Genomic DNA, 20,059 nt, shown 5'->3' with positions numbered 1-20,059 from the left:
GGCTGAGAAGCTGGATGCCAGCAGGACGGCCAGCTCCATCCTCCCCCAGCCCCAGCCGCGGTTGGAGGTGTGGTCTCCAGCAAGGCCACGGCAGAGGGGCCGGGCGGCATTCTGCGGAGGGTGGACCACAGCCCATGTATGCGAGGAGTGGGTTTCCAGGCTGTGCTGGGGCGCCCACGTCCCCCAGACGCTTGGCCTCAGCCTTGCCCCCAGCACTGCCCGGCGGTCCAGGGCGGGTGACCCCCCAGGTGGGAGCAGGGCTCTCCTCCGCTAACAGAGAGTCTCGGGAGCTGCAGCCGGGGTCCGGCCACGCCTGTGCTCACCGCCCACTGGAGGGATGTCCAGTCACAGAGGACACAGGCTCCGCTCCCCACTGCTCCCAAAGCTGGGACAGGCGCAGCCCAACCAGTGTCGGGCAGCTCGGGACCACAGGGAGGAAGGGGGTCATGGCCAAATGTGGGTCCTCGCGTCCTGGGGGCTTCAGGACTGGAGGTCTCACGAGATCTTTTTAGTGGATTACAAATGCAAAGACAGCGTCCCCGATCCTCCGTCCCACCCCTACTGTGGACCGTGGCCCTTTTGGGGTCTCCTTCCTGCCCAGAAGGGCAGAGAAGGTGCTGGGAGGGTGGAGATAAGCGTCTCAGCCTTCAGGTTTGGGGCATACCCTGATGAGAGCAAAACCAGCAGAGACGGTGACAGGTTCCCAGGAGCTGGGGCCCACCCCCGGCCCACTGTGGTGGGGGCTCCCGATGGGAGCCTTTGGATGCAACCCCACAACCCCGGGGGGTTCTAACGGCTCCAGTGGGAGGGGTGTGCACAGAGATGGGCGCAGGGCACGGCCAGGGCGGGGTACCAGACGGTGCCAGGGCCGGAGGGGCCAGAAACGGGCAGCAGGAGCAGGGCCCGGCCCGTGGGGCCCCACCCGGGTCACCCGCCCACCACCCCGTTTTGCCCCCAGAGCTGTACGTGGCCCAGTGCACTCAGCGGCCGGTGGACGTCGTCTTCCTGCTGGACGGCTCGGAGCGGCTGGGTGAGCAGAACTTCCACAAGGCGCGGCGCTTCGTGGAGGAGGTGTCCCGGCGGCTGACGCTGGCGCGCAGGGACGACGACCCGCTCAACGCGCGCGTGGCCCTGCTGCAGTTCGGGGGCCCGGGCGAGCAGCAGGTGGAGTTCCCGCTCACCTCCAACCTGACGGCCATCCACCAGGCCCTGGAAGGCGCGCGCTACCTCAACTCCTTCTCGCACGTGGGCGCGGGCATCGTGCACGCCATCAACCACGTGGTGCGCGGCGCGCGGGCAGGGGCTCGCCGCCACGCCGAGCTGGCCTTCGTGTTCCTCACCGACGGCGTCACGGGCAACGACAGCCTGGAGGAGGCCGTGCACTCCATGCGCAAGCAGAACGTGGTGCCCACCGTGGTGGCCGTGGGCGGCGACGTGGACACGGACGTGCTGTCCAAGATCAGCCTGGGCGACGCGACCGCCGTCTTCCGCGAGAAGGACTACGACAGCCTGGCCCAGCCCGGCTTCTTCGACCGGTTCATCCGCTGGATCTGTTAGCGGCCCCTCCCTCCGGCCCCTCGCCCCCTGCCCCTGCCCCGCCCCGCCCCCTGCCCGGCGACCCCCGGCTTCCAGCCCCCATCTCGCACTCCCAGCCCCCGGCCCTGCCTGCGCCCCGGGCTCCCCAGCCCCGCGGGCACCGTCCTCCTATCCATGGTGCTACTCAGACTCACCCAGAGGTCCCGCAGGCTGCAGACCCCATCTCCAGGTGCCGGTGTGAAGTCAGGAAAAGAGGACCCGCCCCACCCGTCCCCAGCTTCTCCAGAGAGTGCCGCCTCCCTACACTCCTGTCGGTCTGTCCACACCCTCCCCTCCACGCCCTCCCTGGACCCCAGAGGCTTTGCAGGGGCACTGTGGTGGCCAGTGCTCCAGACCCTCACGGGCAGCTGGTGGTTCCCGGCCTTCGTCAGTCCAGCCTCGTGCCCGGACTCTTCAGCCCCTCCGGTGCCCTCCAGAGGCTCTCTGTGGGCCCCGCCGGCTCTGCTGGGCTTCCTCCCAGGTCTCTGCCTGGCCTTTGGAGGTCACCTGCCCAGACCGAGCTGTGACAGCAGGCCCTGCACACGCCCCAGTACAATAAAGGCTTTCAACTGCCGCCTGCTCTCAGCCTCCTCATGTCTGTGCCCACCAGGGAACCCCGCAGGCACCAAGGAGACATTCCGACCACTCACATGCCCCCAGGACTGCTCATGGTGGCCCACCCGACCCGCTGTCCCGGGGGCAGGCTGTGACTCCAGGCACTGGCCCCCCACACAACCCCAAGTGTCAAGGCTGGACAGCCTCAGCCGTGGGATCCACAGCTGTCTAGCTGGCCTTGCGCTTAAAAGAACGCTGTTGGGCCAGTGACGGTCCCTCTAGCCCCAGAGTAAGCCGACATGCTTTCAAAATGTTTGTGGGGGGAGGAGTTAAGGTGGAGGAGTAGGGGACCCTAATCTCGTCTGGTCCCCAGAGTCTAGCTAGACAGTTTTCAGACGGTTCCGAGCACCTGCACGACCAGCGAGAGGTTGGAGGAGGAACCGCCGCGGTCCTACAACCAGGAAGGGAGCCCTTTCCGGAGCGGGCGGGAAGCTCCCCGAGCCCCAACCCCCAAAGTCCACTGCGGGGAGGACACCTGAGAACCAGCGCAGCAGGCCCCTCCCCCAGAAGACCGGCAGGAACCGCGAACAAGGTCCCCATCACGCAGACCCGCGGCTTCAGCTCTTGGGGAAACCGAATATGGCGTTTGTGGTTTTATCGTTCTCGAGTCTCCAGTTTTGTTTGTTTCAGTTGTTATTTTATCAGTTCTTTTTTTTAATTTTTATACTGTTTTTAATTTTTGGTTTCCTCTCATTGTATTTTGTTTTTATATATACATACGTTTTTCTTTCTTTTCTATTTTGGGGTCTAGTTTCTTTTAACAAACAGACCAAAATACACCCAGGATCTAGCTTACTGTTTTGTTCTGTTTTATTTCTTGTTTGACTTTTTCTTGTTTCTGTTTTCTTCTGGTTTGTTTTGTTTGTATTTTTCTGTTGTTGCTATTTTTGTCATTTCCCTCTCTTTCATGTTTTCTTTTCTGAACATAATGACGAGATGGAGACTCTCACCCCAAAAGGAGGAGCAGGAGGCAGTTCTCACAAGCAGGGATGTAGCCAACACGGAGACGAGTAAGATGTCAGAATTCACAACGGTGATCACAAAGATACTAGCTGTGCTTGAGAAAGGCACAGAAGAGAAATTGCTGGAGAAGTAAAGGAACTAACATCTAATGAGGCTGTATTAAAACGCTGTTACTGAGGTGCCGTCAAAATGGAGGCTCTTACTGCTGGGGTAAGCGAGAGGGTCGGTGACCTAGAGACCACATGATGGAGAAGAAGGAAGCTGAGAAACAGAGACAAACGATGACACACGAGAGGAGAATTCAAGAGATCAGTGATACCCAACGTGAAATAATATTCGAATAATAGGGGCCACAGAAGAGGAGGAGAGAGAGCGCGGGGTCAGAAGGCTTATTTGAACAAAGTATAGTGGAGAACTTCCCTAATCTGGACAGGCATTCGAGTCGAGGAGGCACAGAGAACCCCCTCAAAATCAATAAAAATAGGTCAACACCCCAACATATAATAGTGAAACTTGCAAATCTCAGAGACAAATAGAAAATCTTGAAAACAGCTTAGGACAAGAGGTCCTTAGCCTACATGGCTAGAAACATAACGTTGGCAGCAGACCTCTCCACAGAGACCTGGCAGGACAGAAAGGACTGGCATGATATACTCAGAGAACTAAATGAGAAAAATATGCAGCCAAGAATACTTTATCCAGCTAGGCTGTCATTGAAAATAGAAGGAGAGATAAAGAGCTTCTGGGACAAACAGAAACTAAAAGAAATTTCAATCACCAAAGCAGCCCTACAAGAAATATTGAAAGGGGTCCAGTAAGCAAAGAGAGAGCCTAAAAGTAACATAAACCAGAAAGGAACAGAGACAAGTAATGGTCACCTTACAGGCAACACAATGGCATTAAATTCGTATCTTTCTATAGTTACCCAGAACGTAAATGGGCTAATGCCCCGATGAAAAGACACAGAGTAACAGTAAATAAAAAAGCAAGACCCAAAGAGATTCATTGTGGACCCAAAGACACCTCTAGATTTAAGGTGAGGGAGTGGAACACCATTTTCCATGCTAATGGACCTCAAAAGAAAGCTGGGGTGGCGATCCTTATATCAGATAAATTAGATAAATTAGATTTTAAACCAAAAATGTCGTAAGAGATGAGGAAGTGGTGGTGGTCACACATCGTGTGTGTGCAAGATGCCAAGTTGTACACTTTAAAATGGAGAATTGCATACACCTCACAGTTACCTATATCATAATTCAAGGGTCTATAAGATCTAACAGTTGTAAATATCTCTGCCCCTAACATGGGAGCAGCCAACTATATCAACCAATTAATAACCAAATCAAAAAAACACATTGATGATAATCTTATAACTGCAGGCGACTTTAACGCGCCCTCACCAAAACGGACAGGTCATCTAAGCAGACCACGAGGAGACGAGGACTTTGAATGACTCGCTGGACCAGAAGGACTCTGGGGCCAGCAAACCACCATGCTTGCTTCTCCCAGAGGGGCTGACAGGAAAACAGGGGTCTGGTCACCACGGAGCAGGGATGTGGGACTTGGGGGGATTATGTGACAGGGGAGGGTCACCCAGGACGTGGTCATAAATCGTTGAGCGGTTGGTCATGGTTTCTGAACATTTCTTACATTTCACGGTGAAATGGTTAAGAAAATACGGGAAAAGGATGAGTGAATAAAACCCATTTTGAGTAGGAGTCTCTCTAAATGCCGGTAAGAGAGGTGACCCCGAGAAGTAGAACCGAAACCAGGCCCAGAACCCGCTCTCGTTACGCATGAGGGAGGAATTAGGGATGTGCGTTCGCATGTGCTCGTGTTCGCTCGCATAAGCGTGCGGTGGTACGAAAGAACACAGCGACTGCCGGAGGAGGGGGTGAAGGGCCCGGCGGGGACGGGGTGGCGAGGCGTCCCCATGGAGCCCGGGTCAGTCCGGTCTGGGAGCACGCGACACTTTGCCTATTTTGGAAGACTAAACCGGGAAATCCTCAGCCTGCGGCTGGCGGTGGCGAGGCCCTCCTGGGGCAGAGCCTACCCACACTCACTCAGGGCTCAGAGCCCCCGGGGTGGCATTGCCTGGGGAACACGGCACCTGCACACAGTCTCCCGGGTGCCCCCGACGGGGCCAGACCCAGCAACCTCATGCCCCACCCCCTGCTGCCCTCCGCCTCCTGGAGCTCCCAGCCAGGACCCCCGGGCCTCTCTCACCACATGGTCAGCTTCTCAGCAGCATCTGAATCTGGAGCGGGGGGCTCCCCAGCACACCCGCTCCCGTCCCCGCCACCAGGCCCTGTGGGGGGTGCAGGAGAAGGTAGAGGGCCTGTGGGCTGGGAGACACGGGAGCTGTCCTCCTGGGACCCACGTCGCTGGGTCTTGGCCCCCTGGACTTCCGCTGTGAGAGAAGCCTGTGGCCGGGGTCCGTTCGTCCTGGGATCCTCAGATCTGATGCTTTGTCACCGCCCAGCCAGGTCAGGGGAACATGTCCCCTCCCCAGGAATCCCCGGTACCCCCAGAGCAGCAGACGTTGGCCACAGCCCCCCACAATTCAGACAGTACCGGCCTCACCTCCTCCCTGAGACTGGATGGGGACGTCCCGCCATGTGGCGGGAGGCTTCTGTCCCCTGCATGACCCCAGGGCCACCGAGCCGCAGGCGCCTGCCCTGAGCCCCGGGCGCTCCCAGTGACGCGGGGCCTGGCTCAGGCTCCAGCAGCATGTCACACGCGTCTGTGGGACCCTGGAGCCCGTGTGTCACCTTGTGCCGTGCCCCCATGTGCCTGACCACCTCTCCCCGTGCTCACTCATCTCTGGGTCCCCGCTCCTGCCCACCGAGCTCAGCCCTTCCCTTCCTCCAGCCCAAACACACCACACAGGCACTGGTGGGTCACGACTTTACTAAAAGCAGCAAGTGATGAGACCGAATCTGCCACCCCAAGGGGACCCCAACCCCTGCCTCCGTCCACTCTGGGCCCCCCAGGGACCGTGGGGGGAGGCTTCCAGGAAGGGGGAGGGGCACCGAGGGCGGCAGAGTCCTCGCGGTCTCCCCGCCTGCAGTCACTCGTGCCGGGCCTCCAGGCTCTCCAACACCAGCGCTGCCTGGGTCTTGGCTTCCTGTAGGAGGCTGGAGATGTGCCGGCGGGTCTGACAGACACGGGCCCGGGTGTCAGTGCGCCCCTCGGCCCATCCCCCTGGCCCAGGCCCAGACCCAGGCCTGTCAGTCTGCCCCTGCGGCCCCCCACCTACCTCCCGGCCCAGTCCCCCTGCCAACTCCCTGTGCCCTCTGGCCATGCCCCCGGGCCTATCCTCTCTGGGGTGACCCCAAGCCCCCCACCTGGGGCCCCCCAACTCCTCACAGGCCTTTCGGCAAGGATGGGAGGGTCCCTCTCTCTGTCCTGAGGTGGGAGGACCACCAGGCCCAGGCCCCCCACCCTCCTGGTCTTCCCACACTAGCCACCACTTCAGAGGGCAGCGCTGGGGCCTCAAGCCCAGAGTGGGTTCACGCAGCCCGTCTGTTAAGTCAGTCCCCACGTGGTCTCATGGTGACAGTGACTTCCCTTAAGACCCAAGCTCAGTCCCAAAAAGGCCTTCACTCTGAGCTGTGAGTTTTCAAAGATTATCACAAAACCAGAGACAGATGAGTGGTGTCTTGGGCTGGGGGTGGGGAACAAGGGTCCTCTAATGGGTGGGGGGTTTCCTTGGAGCAAAGAGAATATTCTGGAACATGACAGAGGTGGTGGTCATACGTCGTGTGTGTGCAAGATGCCAAGTTGTGCACTTTAAAATGGAGAATTGCATACACCTCACAGTCACCCCCACAGCCGTTAATGACTGAAACTAAGGCCATTTTGTGGGTTGGCCACTGTTCTCGGAGGGCCTGTGCTGCCAGCGCTCAGGGCCTATGCTGGCGGACACAGCCCTGGGGGGCCCTGCTGGGCAGGTGAGCATGGTGGACAGGCTCGGGCAGGCCGGGGCGCGGCTCCAAAGAGGGCATGGGGGCTCCGCAGTCCCCAGCCAGAGCCCCCTAGGAGGGGAGGTGGAGGTACAGATGACACCTGGCCCCCCGCCTCCAGCAGCCCGAGGACAGCAGCCACCGCGGAGGCCGGAGGAACATCTCATCAGAGGGACGCGTTCCCCAGAGCCACACCGCAGAGCCGCAGCCCTGAGGACCGCACCCAGGTCCCCTAGCGGGCCGGGCCCCCATGCTTCGCCCGCTCACCTGGTCCTTGAACGCGTCGTCGGTGACGTCCTTCAGGTTGATGAGCACGTTGAAATACGCCCCAAACACGCCCGTCTCCAGGGCCTTGGCCGCCACCTGCAACAGCGCCAGGAACGGAGCTGGCCGGCCGCACCCCGGGTTCACCCCCCTCCACCCCCCAGGGCCACGGCCGGGGCCCTCACGCCTCATCAGTAGTGCCCCGGGGGTCCCCAGAAGGCACAGGGCCAGCGGAGGCCCCGGCAGGGACGTGCAGAACGGCGGGTTCCAGCCCGGCCCTCCAGACTCAGACGACAACCACAGCCCGACTTCCTCCTCCGAGCACAGAAGATGAGGCCCTGGGTGAGGCCTCCCAGCTGCAGGCCCAGGCTACAGCCCACGTTCCGGGGTCACCTCCCGGCTTCCCACGGGCGGACCACGGGTTGGGGAGAGCCGGTGGGAGCACGGGGCCAGGGACAAACCCAGAATGGCAGGAGCCACTTGTGCGCAGGGAAGGAGGCCACCCTTGTCTGGAGCCTCAGGACCAGGCACCGCACGCAGGCGTCCCGCTCGCAAAGCCCCACAGCTGCGGTGCTCCGAGCCGGCTGAGAGGTCCGAGCGCCCACTCCATGTCCCGGCACACGGGCTGTGCCCCGGGTGCCGTGTGCGCATCTGTGAGCTGGCCTCGGGGTTTTCCGAAGGGCAAGGGGCCGTGAGAAGGAGGGAATGGGAGAGAACAAGGCAGTGGGAGGAAGGGGCGGTCGGGAGGGCCCGGGGGCGGCGCCTAGTTTCTCAGTTCTGCCTCTCGGCCACGCCGCAGGCTCAGCGGAAACCCCTGCTTCCCACTCTTGAAACTCTTCAAACGGGACAAACCAGCGGGCTCTGCTGGCTGAGACTGGCCAAGACCCGCTGGGAAGCGCTCCAGTCCCACGACCCTCCACGCTGCTCCCCCTGCAGCAGGCCGACCCCTCTCCGCCCCGTACCTGCAGGTCCGACCGGCAGGCCAGGTTCCCACACAGGGCCAGCTCCTGCAGCGCCGGCCACAGCGAGGCCACCGTCTCTGCCAGCGCTAGGGGCACGGCGACCGCCCGCCTCAGCCCCTCCTGCAGGGCAGCCGCACGCCTGAATCCAAGGGGGTTGGTGATCAGAGCGCAGGACACCCAGGGGCCACGTGGACTGCCCCCCGCTCACCCCAGCAGACAGAACCAGGGGGACAACGGGGACGTCATTCTTCCATCACAAGCACACCATCACAGGGTGGGTTAGGTGGCTCCAAGGTCAAGGCCCTGGGTGTCCACCGTCCGGCGTGGTGCCTCCCCCACCGTCACCGCGACACTCACCTGTCCCTTTCCTCAGGTGTGTTCTTGGGCAGCTTTGTTGCTTCCTGCCGGGAGAGATCACAGAACCCGTGGGGTGAGCAGTGGCCATGGCCCGGAGCCACATGGAGAGTCCGGGCAGCGTCCACACCCCCGCCCCGGGGTCAGCGCTTCTGCAGGGTGGGGTGCACCTCCGAGCAGCCCTTTGCAGGGGCCACGGTTTCCACCAGGCTCCAGGAACTGCAGGGGGACGCCCTCAGGGGTCGGGCTCCCGTCACCGCTTGTGTCAGACGACACCACCCCCACGGGGTCTCAGGGTTAGCTGCGTGTCCCCTGTCCCCTCCCACCTGAACCAGCTCAGGCCCTCTTCCTGCGAGTGGTCACACGGGCCCCTACGCGGGCCCCTACGCGGGACGGCCCCCATCCACGCACCTGCATCTCTCCAGGCCTCTCCCTCACACTCTGACGCCCCGTCCTGCCCGTCTGCAGGGGCCGAGGGCCTGGCAGGGAGGGGATGGGGGGATGTGTCCTTTCTGGATTTGGTTAAGTGTCAGCATGCCTGAGAGCAAGGGAGCCCCGGCCCCGCCCGGAACTCCCCTGATCAGCACTGCAACGACTCCTGCTGGTGGACAAAACCATCCGAGCCTCCCAGGGGCTGCCCGGGCCTCTGGGGCGGCTCACACCTCCCTCCAGGCCGTCCTCACCCGCGCGGGGTGTTAGTCCCGTCCCCGTGAGGCCGCCTGAGCCGGGCCTCGGGGTCTCCAACGCGAGGAGCCAGTCTGGTTTCCATCGGGCTGTCCTTCCCACAGTCACGGCAGCATCCCGCGGAGGACGGCCGTCCAGCTGCTGTTAGGTTCCCCCAAGCTTCGCTTTCCCCCATCTGGAAACCACCTCTGCCTTTGGCACGAGACGAGGACGCTTCCGTGTTGTTTTCCGGATCTGCACCTTCTTGTTGGCCCGGAAAGGGCAAAGCGCTGTGTCCCCTCGCGCGTGTCCCTGTCCACGGTGCGTCTCCACGTCGTTCTGAACAAGACCTTCACCGGCCAGCTTTCCTTTCTCCCAGCCTTCTGATTAGATTTCTGTTTTTCTACTTCCCTCCAGGTGTTTCCTACTTACTCCCCCCGTTTCTAATCTCGGGTGGTTAGCCTTCAATGTCCCCTCGACGCCCCTCCATGTCCGCCGGTCACCAGAGCACAGGAGTCTGGGAAGCGCTGCGGGAGACGCTCAGTAAACTCAGGCCGGGAAGGCCCCGTAAACCGTGACACGTGCCTCTGGGAGGAGCAGGGAGACTCCGGGTTCAAGGACAGAAAACTCAAGGCTGCTCCGTCGGGAACCGGCACGACCAGCGCGGGAAGCAGCCAGCCCGAGTCCCGAGTGGAGCCTGGTCCCGGTGCAGCCCGAGTCCCAGGTGGCGCCGGCAGTAAGGGAGGTCTGAGAGGGAAGGGAGCTCTTCTGGAAGGCACCCAACACCGCTGTGCAAAGTAGGAGAGACGCTCCTGCCACGCTCAGGGAGCAGGGCCACCGGGGCCACCAAGACACAGACCGCGGCGTGACTGCCACGTGCACGGCATGGGGTTCCGGGAAGGAATCCTTCTATGAATCACCCCCCACAGGCTGCCCTCTGCACGCCCGGTGACAGACGCCAGAGGCATGCACAGAGCAGCATCCCCGGTGCCGCCGAAGAGGCCCATGTGCCCTGGTGGGGTTGGCCAAGGGTGCTGCGACCCAGACGTCCACACATCACACACGGTCCTGGACTTACACGAGTTCAACAGAGGGTTTTTGACTTCATGATGGTGTGAAAGTGACATGTGTTCAGGAGAACCGATGCTTGGAATTTGGGATGTGGGTCTTTGCCCAGACTAGCGATGGGTGGTCCTATCCCAAGACTAGGCAGCCCCACGGTCACACTGCTGTTCTGTGGGTCACTCTGGATGTGGCGTTTGGTGAGTACACAAGCTTTTCAACACTCCCTCATAAGACAGGCCGTGTGCAAGGTGGTTGTGCCCAGCTGTCGCAAACGGAAGTGTTCTCAGCAGCTGACGCAGGCCGGACAAACTGTGATGTGCTGTGAACTGGGTGTAGTAAATGCATTTCTGACTTACAGTATTTTCAGCTTATGGAGGGTGTATCGGCCGCTACTCCACTGTAAGTCAGGGTGGATCTGTATGTGTTGTGTCTAGCACCGATACAGAAAGATCTCCAACAGAACGTCAAGTGACAAGCCCAAGAGGCAACCTAAGAAGGCGTGTGATGCCATTTGTGCAAGAAATGAGGAGAAAAAGGAAAATTGGATCTATGCCAATATAAATAAACATCTCTGGGTGCATGCCCTAGAAATTGTGCCTGTTTGGGGCATGCAGGGGTGTGGCAGGAGGCAGGACCCAGGGACTTCTCATCCACTATCCTCCTGTCCTTGTGAATTTGGAACCACCTGAAGGTTTTGCCTACTTTAGCAAATAAATGAAATTTAAGTCTAAAAACACAAAAGGTGACCAGTCTCTACCTCCCACCCAGAGGCCGTGAACTTTAGCTCCAGATGGTAACGAACTTAGGCGAGACTCTGATGGTTCCTGTCTAGATACAGCCTTCCCTTGGGGGTGCACGGCGTGCCCTGGAGGTCACCAGCGGTCGTCAGAGCCCTGACTTCCCTTCAGTGAAGTCCAGCCCGTGAGGCAGCTCTGCCCTGTGGCCTGGGGTGCAGCCGGTGGCCCTGAGCTCACGTGTCTCCCGGAGCCTTCCACCAGGAACGGCTCTGGGACACAGACGCACGGCGGGGCTCGGTCCTGGACTCGCGTCTTGGCTCCTCCTGCGAGTGCCCCTTCCCCTGCCCTGGGTTCTGAGCTACGCCCCCTCTCTGTCGCCCACCGCCGGACACGCAGCCTCCCTCTCGGGTGGGCGAGCAGGTTCGGACCTGACCGGCCTGTCCCATGGAGAGTTCCCAGTTCTCCCCGTGGTCCTCTCTTTGTCTGGTGGCTGGAACGTCCTCTCCAGCCTCTGAGACCGTCAGTCACTGGCTCTCCTCTTAGGGTTTCTGCTGCCGGTCCGTCCGGGGTCATGAGGTCCTCTCTGGGGACTTCGCCCCCACCCCACCCCGGGGTCTGTAGGTCTGGCCGCCGACCCAGCGGCGGGACTCAGAGGCAGCTGGGGCAGGGGCCCCGAGCCCGGCGGACCCTCGCTCCCTCCCACCCCACCCTGCCGCTGCCCTGGAGGAGAGCACGGGCCCACGCCCGGGCGTGGAGGGGGCGGGAAGGGGGCAAGAGCAGCCGCCCGCCGTCCACGCCTCCGGCCTCCCCTGCCCCCCACATCCCTGCGCCTGCAACAGCCCCCGCCCTCCTCGCCCGCTCTCCGTGACCCGGGGGACACCCCGCTGTCTGCTGACCCCGTCTCCCCGGGGCTCTCGCGGGCTGGTGGGGTCCCTCTGAGCACCCACCAGGTAGGCCTGGAAGGCCCGGGCGTCGGCGTCCACCAGCGCGGTCAGCTCGGCCGTGGCCGCGTGGAAGGGCGGGATCAGACGCCGCACGGTCGCGTCCAGGTGCTCGAACTGGCGCCGCCCGTAGGTCATGAGGCCGGCCATGGAGGCCAGCGCGGCGCCCTGGGCAGGAGAAGAGCCGTGCGTGGGACTCGGGACCCCAGGCCAGGCGCCCTCGGGCCGTCCTCGGCCGTGCCGCTCGCCTCGCACTCACCATGGCTGCGCTGGCTGCCGCCACGGAGCCGCCCCCCGGGGCCGCGGAGCGGGCGCCCACCTCACGCACAAAGGCACGCAGGGGCTTGTCCACCAGGCTCTGCCCAGGCCCGCCCTCGGGGACCAGGTACCTGTGGGGAGGGGCCGGTCCAGCGAGGCCGAGGGGGTGCGGGGGGCAGGGCCAGGGGACGGGGCTTTGGGGGACAGGGAGTAGAGGGCAGGGCCCAGGGTCACTACCGCCAGGCCGTGAGGCGGGGCTGGCTCAGACCCTGGTCCCTGACCCCACGCCTCTTCCCACACACGCCCTCTCCAACACGGGGGAGGGCACACGGTCCCAGGGTGCAGAGTGGCCATGACCACGCAGAAGCCCCATGACGACACGTGTCTCGCGGTGTCCCCCCAACTGGCCCCCAGCCTCGTGGCTGGCACAGACACCGTGGTGTTTGCTGATGAAGAAGTGACCACACAGAAGGCTCGGGGAGGATGGCGGTAGGTCTCTGTGGAGGGGGGCAGGTGCTCACTCGATGATCCGCTCCTTAGGGTTGAAGGGGGACAGAGCGTCCAGGCCCAGCCGGCTCACCACCTGGAAGGAGGGGCTGGTGATGAAGAGCCATGTAGCCCCCCATGCCCGAGGCAGGCCACTGCACCATGGGGTCCCACCTGAGTCACAGTGGCATCCCTGCTCTGGTCCCCTGTGTGTGGGGAGCCAGGCCCAGCAGGCTACATGCCCACCCACCGGGAGCTTGTGAGCACCGGCTTCCGGGAAAGCCCCCAGCCCAGGGCAGGCCGCCCCCAGACCACCCCCCCATCTTCCCCACAGGAAAACCGACCCAGGGAGAGGAGGTGCCCTCATTCCACGCCACAGGCGTCCCACAAACAGCACCACACACTGAGCCCATCTCTGAAAAGGACCCACAAAACTACCCCCTTGGACAAGATTCCTCATTCTTTGGGGGTTAGTTCTCACAACTTTTAAAGCCCAGGAAGCCGCCTGACTGACCTGAACATAAGATTTGTTCTATGAGGCAAAATGGATTTTACCTAAATTCAAACTGAAGTTGGAACAATCTCCATTTGAGATTAGAATTCTTTCCACCAAAACGTGCTCAAAACACTTTACGGAGTTGGGGGCCGGGGGCACGGTCTGGCACGTTCTGAGCCAAGCAGGCTGACACCGTCCACAGAACTGGCAAGTGGCAGGTGCTCCTTGACAGAAACAAGCCAGCAGAGTCCCCAGGGGCGGGGGTGGCCGGCAGGTCTCCCCAGGGAACAGAGGTGAGTAAAAGCACCTCCCCAGAGCCCACCGGAGGTCTTCAACAAGCAATAAAGCAAAGCTGTCCTGGCCCAGAAGACCTCAAAAAGACAGACATTGAAACGTGAATTTAAATGTCTCACTAAGTTGGCAGAAAGTAAAGGCGCTCATTCAAGGCCAGAAATGGAACCAGACAGGCCTGCTCACCCTACGCTGGGTCCACCCTGGGACATCTGAGAGTCTCTGCCAGCCCCTCATGAGCGGGGAGGTCTCGAGTCCCGAATAGTGAGGTCAGATTGGAGGCTCCTGAAAGGTGACCTCCCCAAGGATGAACTAGGACGAAAAAAACAAAAACAAAAACAAAAACTACTGAAGGATACTTCTCAGTTTCTGCCTTCCCTTTGGTGAAACAGGAAAAACGCTTCCTGGGAAATCTCACCACAAGCCACGCTGGGAGGGTGTGGGCCGCAGACCACACTGAACTCTCTACCTGTGTAGTTCCAAAGCTCCAAGCCGAGTCTGGGGACCCCTGTGTGATTAGGTGCCCGAGACCTAACAGAGGCAAATCCAAACTTTAAATCCAAGTGGCCAAAATTACCACAGATAAAGTTGCAAAGAACATGCACGCACAATCGAAAATCACAAAATCACGAAGAAGCGAGTCACTATGAGAAAGTCAACAGACGTAGCAATTGGCAAAATCCGACCTTCAAAGACTGCACATATCAGAACTTTTAGGGAAAGAATATAAAACAACAGGTCAAGAAATACAGGAGAGCATCAAACACATTAAAAAGTAATAAATAAATGTGGGAGAGAGAAAGGCATTTTTTTTTCAGTATGGTACTGGCACAAAAACAGACACACAGATCAATGCAACAGAAGAGAGAGCCAAGAAACGGACCCTCAACTCTATGGTCAACTCATCTTCGACAAAGCAGGAAGAATGTCCAATGGAAAAGAGTCTCTTCAACAAATGGTGTTGGGAAAATTGGACAGCCACATGCAGAAGAATGGCTTTGGACCATTTTCTTGCACCATAGGCAAAAATAGACCCGCCGCCACCGGGCGCCTCCAGCACAGACACCAGAAGGTTCCGGGGGCGAGTGGCACGCGTCCCCTCCAAGGAGCTTTTGCAAGACTGAACATCTTCTAGATGATAGAGGAAACTCCCACTGTTCCCCTGATACGGTAAGAGCACGATGTCACCTAAGCACCGACACTAAGAAGAGGAGAGGAGTGGGGCCCGGCCGGCAGACAGGGTGCCCCAGGCCTGCTCCTAGAGCCTCGGGCTTGCTCCTGTCTCCCCACCGGCCCCCTACCGGGAGCCCAGCTCACCAGCCTGACGCGGTGCTCCTCCTCCAGGAGGAAGAGGTTCTCCTTCTCGCAGTAGAAGGCGGCAGCATCCAGGAGAGCCTTCAGGGGCACCAAGCCCACCAGCTGGGAGCCCACCACCGGAAGGCTCAGCTCCTGCAGGGGTCCAGCGACATCCGTGTCCGAGGGAGCCGGACCTGAGATGCCCTGAAGGGTGTCCTGGGGACCCGCCCTGCTCACCTGGAGGGACTTCACCCCAGCTAGCAGGGGACACCCACTCTGTTCACCTGGGGAGGGGTCCCCACGGCCAGCAGGGGACGCACGTCCCGCTCACCTGGGCTTCTCTGCAGGTCTCCTCGTAGACGGTATGCAGTGCTGTGACCTCAAAGTCCAAGAGATTTGTGGACACTTGGGCCACATTCTTCTCATCCAGGTACCAGCCAATGCCCTGAACCTTTTTCAGGAGTCCTGGCTGCAAAGGAAAAGCCTTCCCCAGCTCAGGCCCTGCCCAGCCCCTCCTGCCGCCCGCACGGAAACCCACTTGCACCCTGTCCCCAAAGCTGGCCGCACGGGTCCCTCCTGCACAGACGCCACGGCCCGCGGATCCTGCGCTGCTGCCCGGACAGCCGGCTGGGGGCCCCCCTCACACTCCAGAGCCCTCCTCTGTGCCGGCCGGGGAGCGACCCGCCCGCCACGGGGAAACCGAGGTCCCCCGCACAAGCGCAAGCCGGCATCTCGCCCCCACCATGCACTGGGAGCCTGCCTGGGCCACCCCCACCCTCCCATAAACTCCTGGGCTCGGTCCCTGCCGTCTGTCCCTCAGCCCAGGGGCCGGCTCTCCACTCCTCACTCCTGCGGCTGGCGCAGCCCACCTGAGGAGGGACCTCCCGCCCTTGAACCCGCAGGAACAAGGAGGCGTTGGGTTCTCCCTCCTCGCATGTCGCGCTCACACGCCGCTGCCCGTGCTGCCAGGAAGCCGGGCTCCGGGTCCGCAGCTGTCTGGCAGGACCCAGATCCCTGGGGGGCGGGGAGGGGGGCGCTGAGAGGCAAGATGTCACCCTCCACCTCCTTCACCAGGTGTCCCTGGGTCTGTGTGTCCAAATCACACTTTCTGCAAGATCAGTGCTCAAACTAGGGGACAGCCACCTGCAGACGTGGTGGGTCAGGGCCCCGGGGCCCTGGAGGTTGGGGGGCCCTGGAGTTCCTGGGGGCGCCTGGGGCTCAGCAGCTGTTTTCCTATTAGAACGGGAATACCGCCATATTCCAACAGTAGTCCCAGCCCTGCCTCCTGCCGTGGAAATGTCCTTTACGCAAGTGCCCCGCGACGTCGAACGCCGGAGCCCCACCTCCTCGCCCACTCGTCGCCGACCTCAGGCTGGGCTGGTCAGCAGGTCCACACCAGGGCTCTGTCCCGTGAGCCCCTCAGGCTTCCTCGGGGACGGGGCCGAGCCCCCGTGGGGACAGCAGGCTGCTCACCTTGTCCTTCCCACGGCCCTGCTCCCGAATGTTGAGGGCGATGCGGTGGGCCTGTTCCTTGGTGCTGAGCAGGTTGATGTTGAACGCAATGAGGAACTTCCGTGCTCCCGTGACAGTGGCCCCCCAGCTGGGGACAAAAGAGCTGGGGCCGAAGTCAGGTGCCCACTCGGCCTGCTTGAGCTGTGGGGAGACTCGGCCTAGGCTGCGGTGTCCCCCACAGGAGGGACGCCCCGCCCAGGTCAGGAGAGGAGGAAGGCACCCACCCTCCCCGGGTCAAGCCCTCCCCCGGGATCTAGCTCTCCCCCCACCCACCCTGGTGAGGAGACACGTACCTTCTCAGGGAGGGCCTCATACTCCCCAGCCCGGATGGCCGGCAGGGTCCGGCGACTGGCTGTCCGCGCCGCCTCCCCGTACAGGTACACTGCAAGGGGGCCTGGCCAGTCAGGGTCCCAGCCGGCGGGCTGCCCAGAACCCCCACTCCCAGAGGGAAAGCGAGGCCGCTCCTGCCAGCCCCAGCCTGGGGGGCCACCCGCCCTCTCCCTCGGGCCCCATCTCTCTGCGCCTCATTGGACGGGGGTGGGTGGTCACGGCTGGACACTCCTCTGCCCACCCAGGGCCAGGGCAGACCCCCCCACTGTTCCCCTGCACAGATGTCCCCAAAAAAGAGATCACCGAGATTTTAAGAGTTAGAAGTAGATGTTTGGGATGGAAGCATGTTATTCTTTCTTTCTAGAGAGTATTTTCATTGTACGATAAATAAGACCACAAATTAAGAAACACAGAGAGAAGAAAACAAAACTCACCACAAACTCCCAGTGTCCCCACAACAACGGTGACAGCATAGGGGACACTGGCCTGTAACCGCAGGGGTGGGGTTTGGGCCCTGCCCTCACGCACCCTGTCTGCCCGAGCCCGGGCCCCGCGAGTGTAGACCCTGCACTGCGCACGCACCTTGTCCCCCGCTTGCCTCCGTTTGTCTCGGGTTAATAATTTCCTGATTCGGTTAATTCCCCGAAGTGAGCTCAGGCCACTAGAAGCACGGACTCGGCTTCGCGGGGCAGCTAGGCCTCCCCGGCGCCGGGTGCACCGCACACCGGGCCCGCCCTTTGCAGAGAACCCGCGGGCGCCGCCGGGCGGTGAGGGGAAGCCCCTGCCATGGCGGGGTTCCCTTTCGGGCTCTCACCTGGCACGCCCAGCTCCTCCGCCAGTCGCTGGCCGAAGGCCTGGGCACAGAGCACACAGTCGTCCATGCTGACGCCCCTCACGGGGACGAAGGGGCACACGTCCAGGGCGCCCATCCGAGGGTGCTCCCCTGCACGGAGAGGGGGCTGAGGAAGGGTGGCCGGGGGCCGGGGGGCCCGGGCACGGGCTCGGGGGGCTCGTGGGCCCCGGCCTCCCTGCCCCCAACCTGCCATCCACCCCCCCAGCCGGCTGGTCCCGCTGACCCCAGGGCCCGGGGAGAAGCAGCCGCCGCGCACTTCGGCCTCGGCGGAAACCCCCGTCTCCCCTCAGAGCCACGAGCTGAGAGGCCAGTGCGACCGCCTCCCGCCGGCCCAGCCCCGCAGCCTCCGGAGCGTCCTCCTCACACCCTGACCCTCCTCCGCCCCTGGGAGCTCGGCGCCGACGTGGGCTTTCTGACTCCGTGACTCCCTCCACAGGGGCCTGAGCCCCCCCGCCCCCAGCGGCCGGAGCCCCTGCCCTTTGGCCTGTCCGCCGACCTTTGACCCGCCGCGGCAGAAGTGTTCGGTTCTGCGGCTGCTGACAGGCCGGTCTCCCAGCCTTGCTCCCTGACCCCCCCGCCCCCCGGGCCTGTGCGGGACGGCCGAGCCTCACTGCCGGTGGCTCCTGGGCACCCCGAAACACGGAGGAGGGGCTCCACGGACCTTAGCCTGGGCCCGTGGCTCTGTGGGCTGCGCCTGACCCGCAGGGGGCTCCGGGGTCCTCCCAGGGCGGCTCACGGGCCGGGCTGGCCCCACACCCCGTGGGGAGGACCCCTCACCTTTGTGCTGGCTCATGTCAATGAGCCGGAAGGCCGCCCGGGCGGCATTGAGGGCCCCCTCCACCACGTCCGCGGGCGCCCCCACGAACGTGTAGACAGTGCGGTTGGTGGAGGGGCCGGCGTCCACGTCCAGCAGCACGCAGCCCGGGGTCTGCGCCACGGCGCGGGAGATGGCGTCAATCACCTGGGGACGAACGCCCGACCCGGTGCCTCAGTTTCCCCACTTAAGGAGGAGCAGGAGCTTCAGGGGTGGCCGTGCCTCTCCTGCCGCCCCCAACCTCCGCCCAGACGTGGGCCTAAGGAGCTAGTGCTGAGCATCTGGGAAATCCTCCAGGAGCACCGGCCCAGGGAGGCCCGGCTCTGAGCCGTGCTCGCCGAGAAAAGGGAAGCAGGCGGCACCGTCCGGGAGAAACTGAGGCAGGGATCGGAAGCTGGGCGGAGGGGCTGCGGGTGCTCCAAGAAGGCGGCCTGTAGGTCACAGTCACAGAGGGTCAGCGCCCTGGCCCCCCAAGCGGGCCCGTGGGAGCAGCTGCACTAGGGGAGGGGCAGGAAGGGCCCAGAACCTTCTGAGGTGGCCGGACGGCCCCGTGATCAGGGGCAGGGGCTCCGTGGCCCTCAGTGGCCTACACCAACTCCATAGGCCTCAGTATCCTCTAGATAACGGGGAGAATAGCAGAGCCCGCCCGATAAGGTTTGGGGACCATTCAACAGCCCCGGGACCCAGCCCCAGGGCCAGGACCCCTGCCCAACTGTCCACCCCACAGCCTCTTCTTCACCCCTGCTCAACCGCTCTGAGTCCCTGCGCTCTTGGGGCCTTCCCCTTGGGCCGACCACAGGAGGCAGTTCATGCCAGAGAAGAGACTCCCCAACCCCACACCAAGCACACCCTTTTCTCCTTGCCCCAAGCCCCGTGCCTAGCCGCCCCTACACTCACCTCCTGGTTGTTCCCCTCTGAGAAGTTGGGGACACATTCCACCAGCTGGGACATGGTCTGGGCCTGGATCCTGGAGCTCCTCTCACAGGGCGGATGCGGGGGAGGAGGGACACTGCCCTCCGGTGCCTTTATCCACCCTCCAGGGCCCTCCCACCGGCTGGGCTGCTGATTAACCACCAGTCACCGCGAGGAGGGATGGCCCGCAGTCCCCGTGCAAACACGAGCACAACAGGGAGAGCGCGGACCCGTGTGAGCCAGACCATGGAGGCGGAGGGATCCTCCCACCCGGCCGGGGGCCGCCTCCCTTGAAAGCAGCACATGAGATCAGGACCCTCGGTGGGAGGGGGTGGGGGGATGTCCTCCCGGGGTGGAAGACTCGGGTCAGCCCGGATTCCAATCCCAGCTTGACCCAGGGCCTCCTAGTGGCTGTTCCTATGATCCTCCAAGTGACCCTGAAGTGACCCTCCATGTGCCCCTCCAGTGACCCTCCATGTGACCCTCCAGTGACCCTCCAGTGACCCTCCAGTGACCCTCCATGTGACCCTCCAGTGACCCTCCGGTGACCCTCCAGTGACCCTCCAGTGACCCTCCGGTGACCCTTCAGTGACCCTCCAGTGACCCTCCATGTGACCCTCCATTGACCTTCCAGTGACCCTCCAACTGACCCTCCTGTGACCTTCCAGTGACCCTCCATGTGACCCTCCAGTGACCCTCCGGTGACC

General features: G+C 62.3%; 2 protein-coding genes across 10 annotated transcripts in view; one reads left to right on the top strand and one right to left on the bottom strand.

The window, feature by feature from the left end:
* Window positions 1-2,983, top strand: part of COL6A2 (collagen type VI alpha 2 chain) — a 33,674-nt gene extending 30,691 nt beyond the window's left edge. The window contains exon 28 of the mRNA XM_080830289.1: window positions 959-2,983. Coding sequence (XP_080686415.1) covers window positions 959-1,557 — 599 coding nt within the window. The 3' untranslated portion in view covers window positions 1,558-2,983. The remainder of the gene's footprint in view (window positions 1-958) is intronic.
* A 3,060-nt stretch (window positions 2,984-6,043) lies between these two features.
* Window positions 6,044-19,435, bottom strand: FTCD (formimidoyltransferase cyclodeaminase). 9 transcript variants are annotated; one of them, XR_013968389.1, is made up of 16 exons: window positions 19,338-19,435; window positions 18,404-18,587; window positions 17,588-17,716; window positions 16,737-16,825; window positions 16,405-16,584; window positions 15,263-15,400; window positions 14,953-15,084; window positions 12,884-12,945; window positions 12,364-12,493; window positions 12,111-12,272; window positions 9,110-9,177; window positions 8,702-8,745; window positions 7,844-8,483; window positions 7,568-7,697; window positions 7,386-7,481; window positions 6,044-6,310 (listed from the first exon to the last, which is right to left on the bottom strand). XR_013968389.1 is itself a non-coding variant. In XM_080829972.1 (15 exons), the coding sequence occupies exons 1-15, from the start codon at window positions 19,389-19,391 to the stop codon at window positions 6,054-6,056; spliced, it is 2,427 nt and encodes an 808-aa protein (XP_080686098.1). In that variant the 5' UTR covers window positions 19,392-19,435; the 3' UTR covers window positions 6,044-6,053. The 9 variants fall into 9 exon arrangements, 6 of the variants coding, with proteins under 6 accessions (XP_080686098.1, XP_080686099.1, XP_080686100.1 ...); XR_013968390.1 differs by lacking the exon at window positions 7,568-7,697; XR_013968391.1 differs by lacking the exon at window positions 7,568-7,697 and having other exon boundaries at window positions 8,345-8,483.
* Window positions 19,436-20,059: the final 624 nt, after the last annotated feature.

The sequence above is a fragment of the Martes martes genome, assembly GCF_963455335.1.
Source record: "Martes martes genome assembly, chromosome: 1".
Classification (NCBI taxonomy): Eukaryota; Metazoa; Chordata; class Mammalia; order Carnivora; family Mustelidae; genus Martes; species Martes martes.
This window is presented reverse-complemented; position numbering and strand designations above follow the sequence as displayed.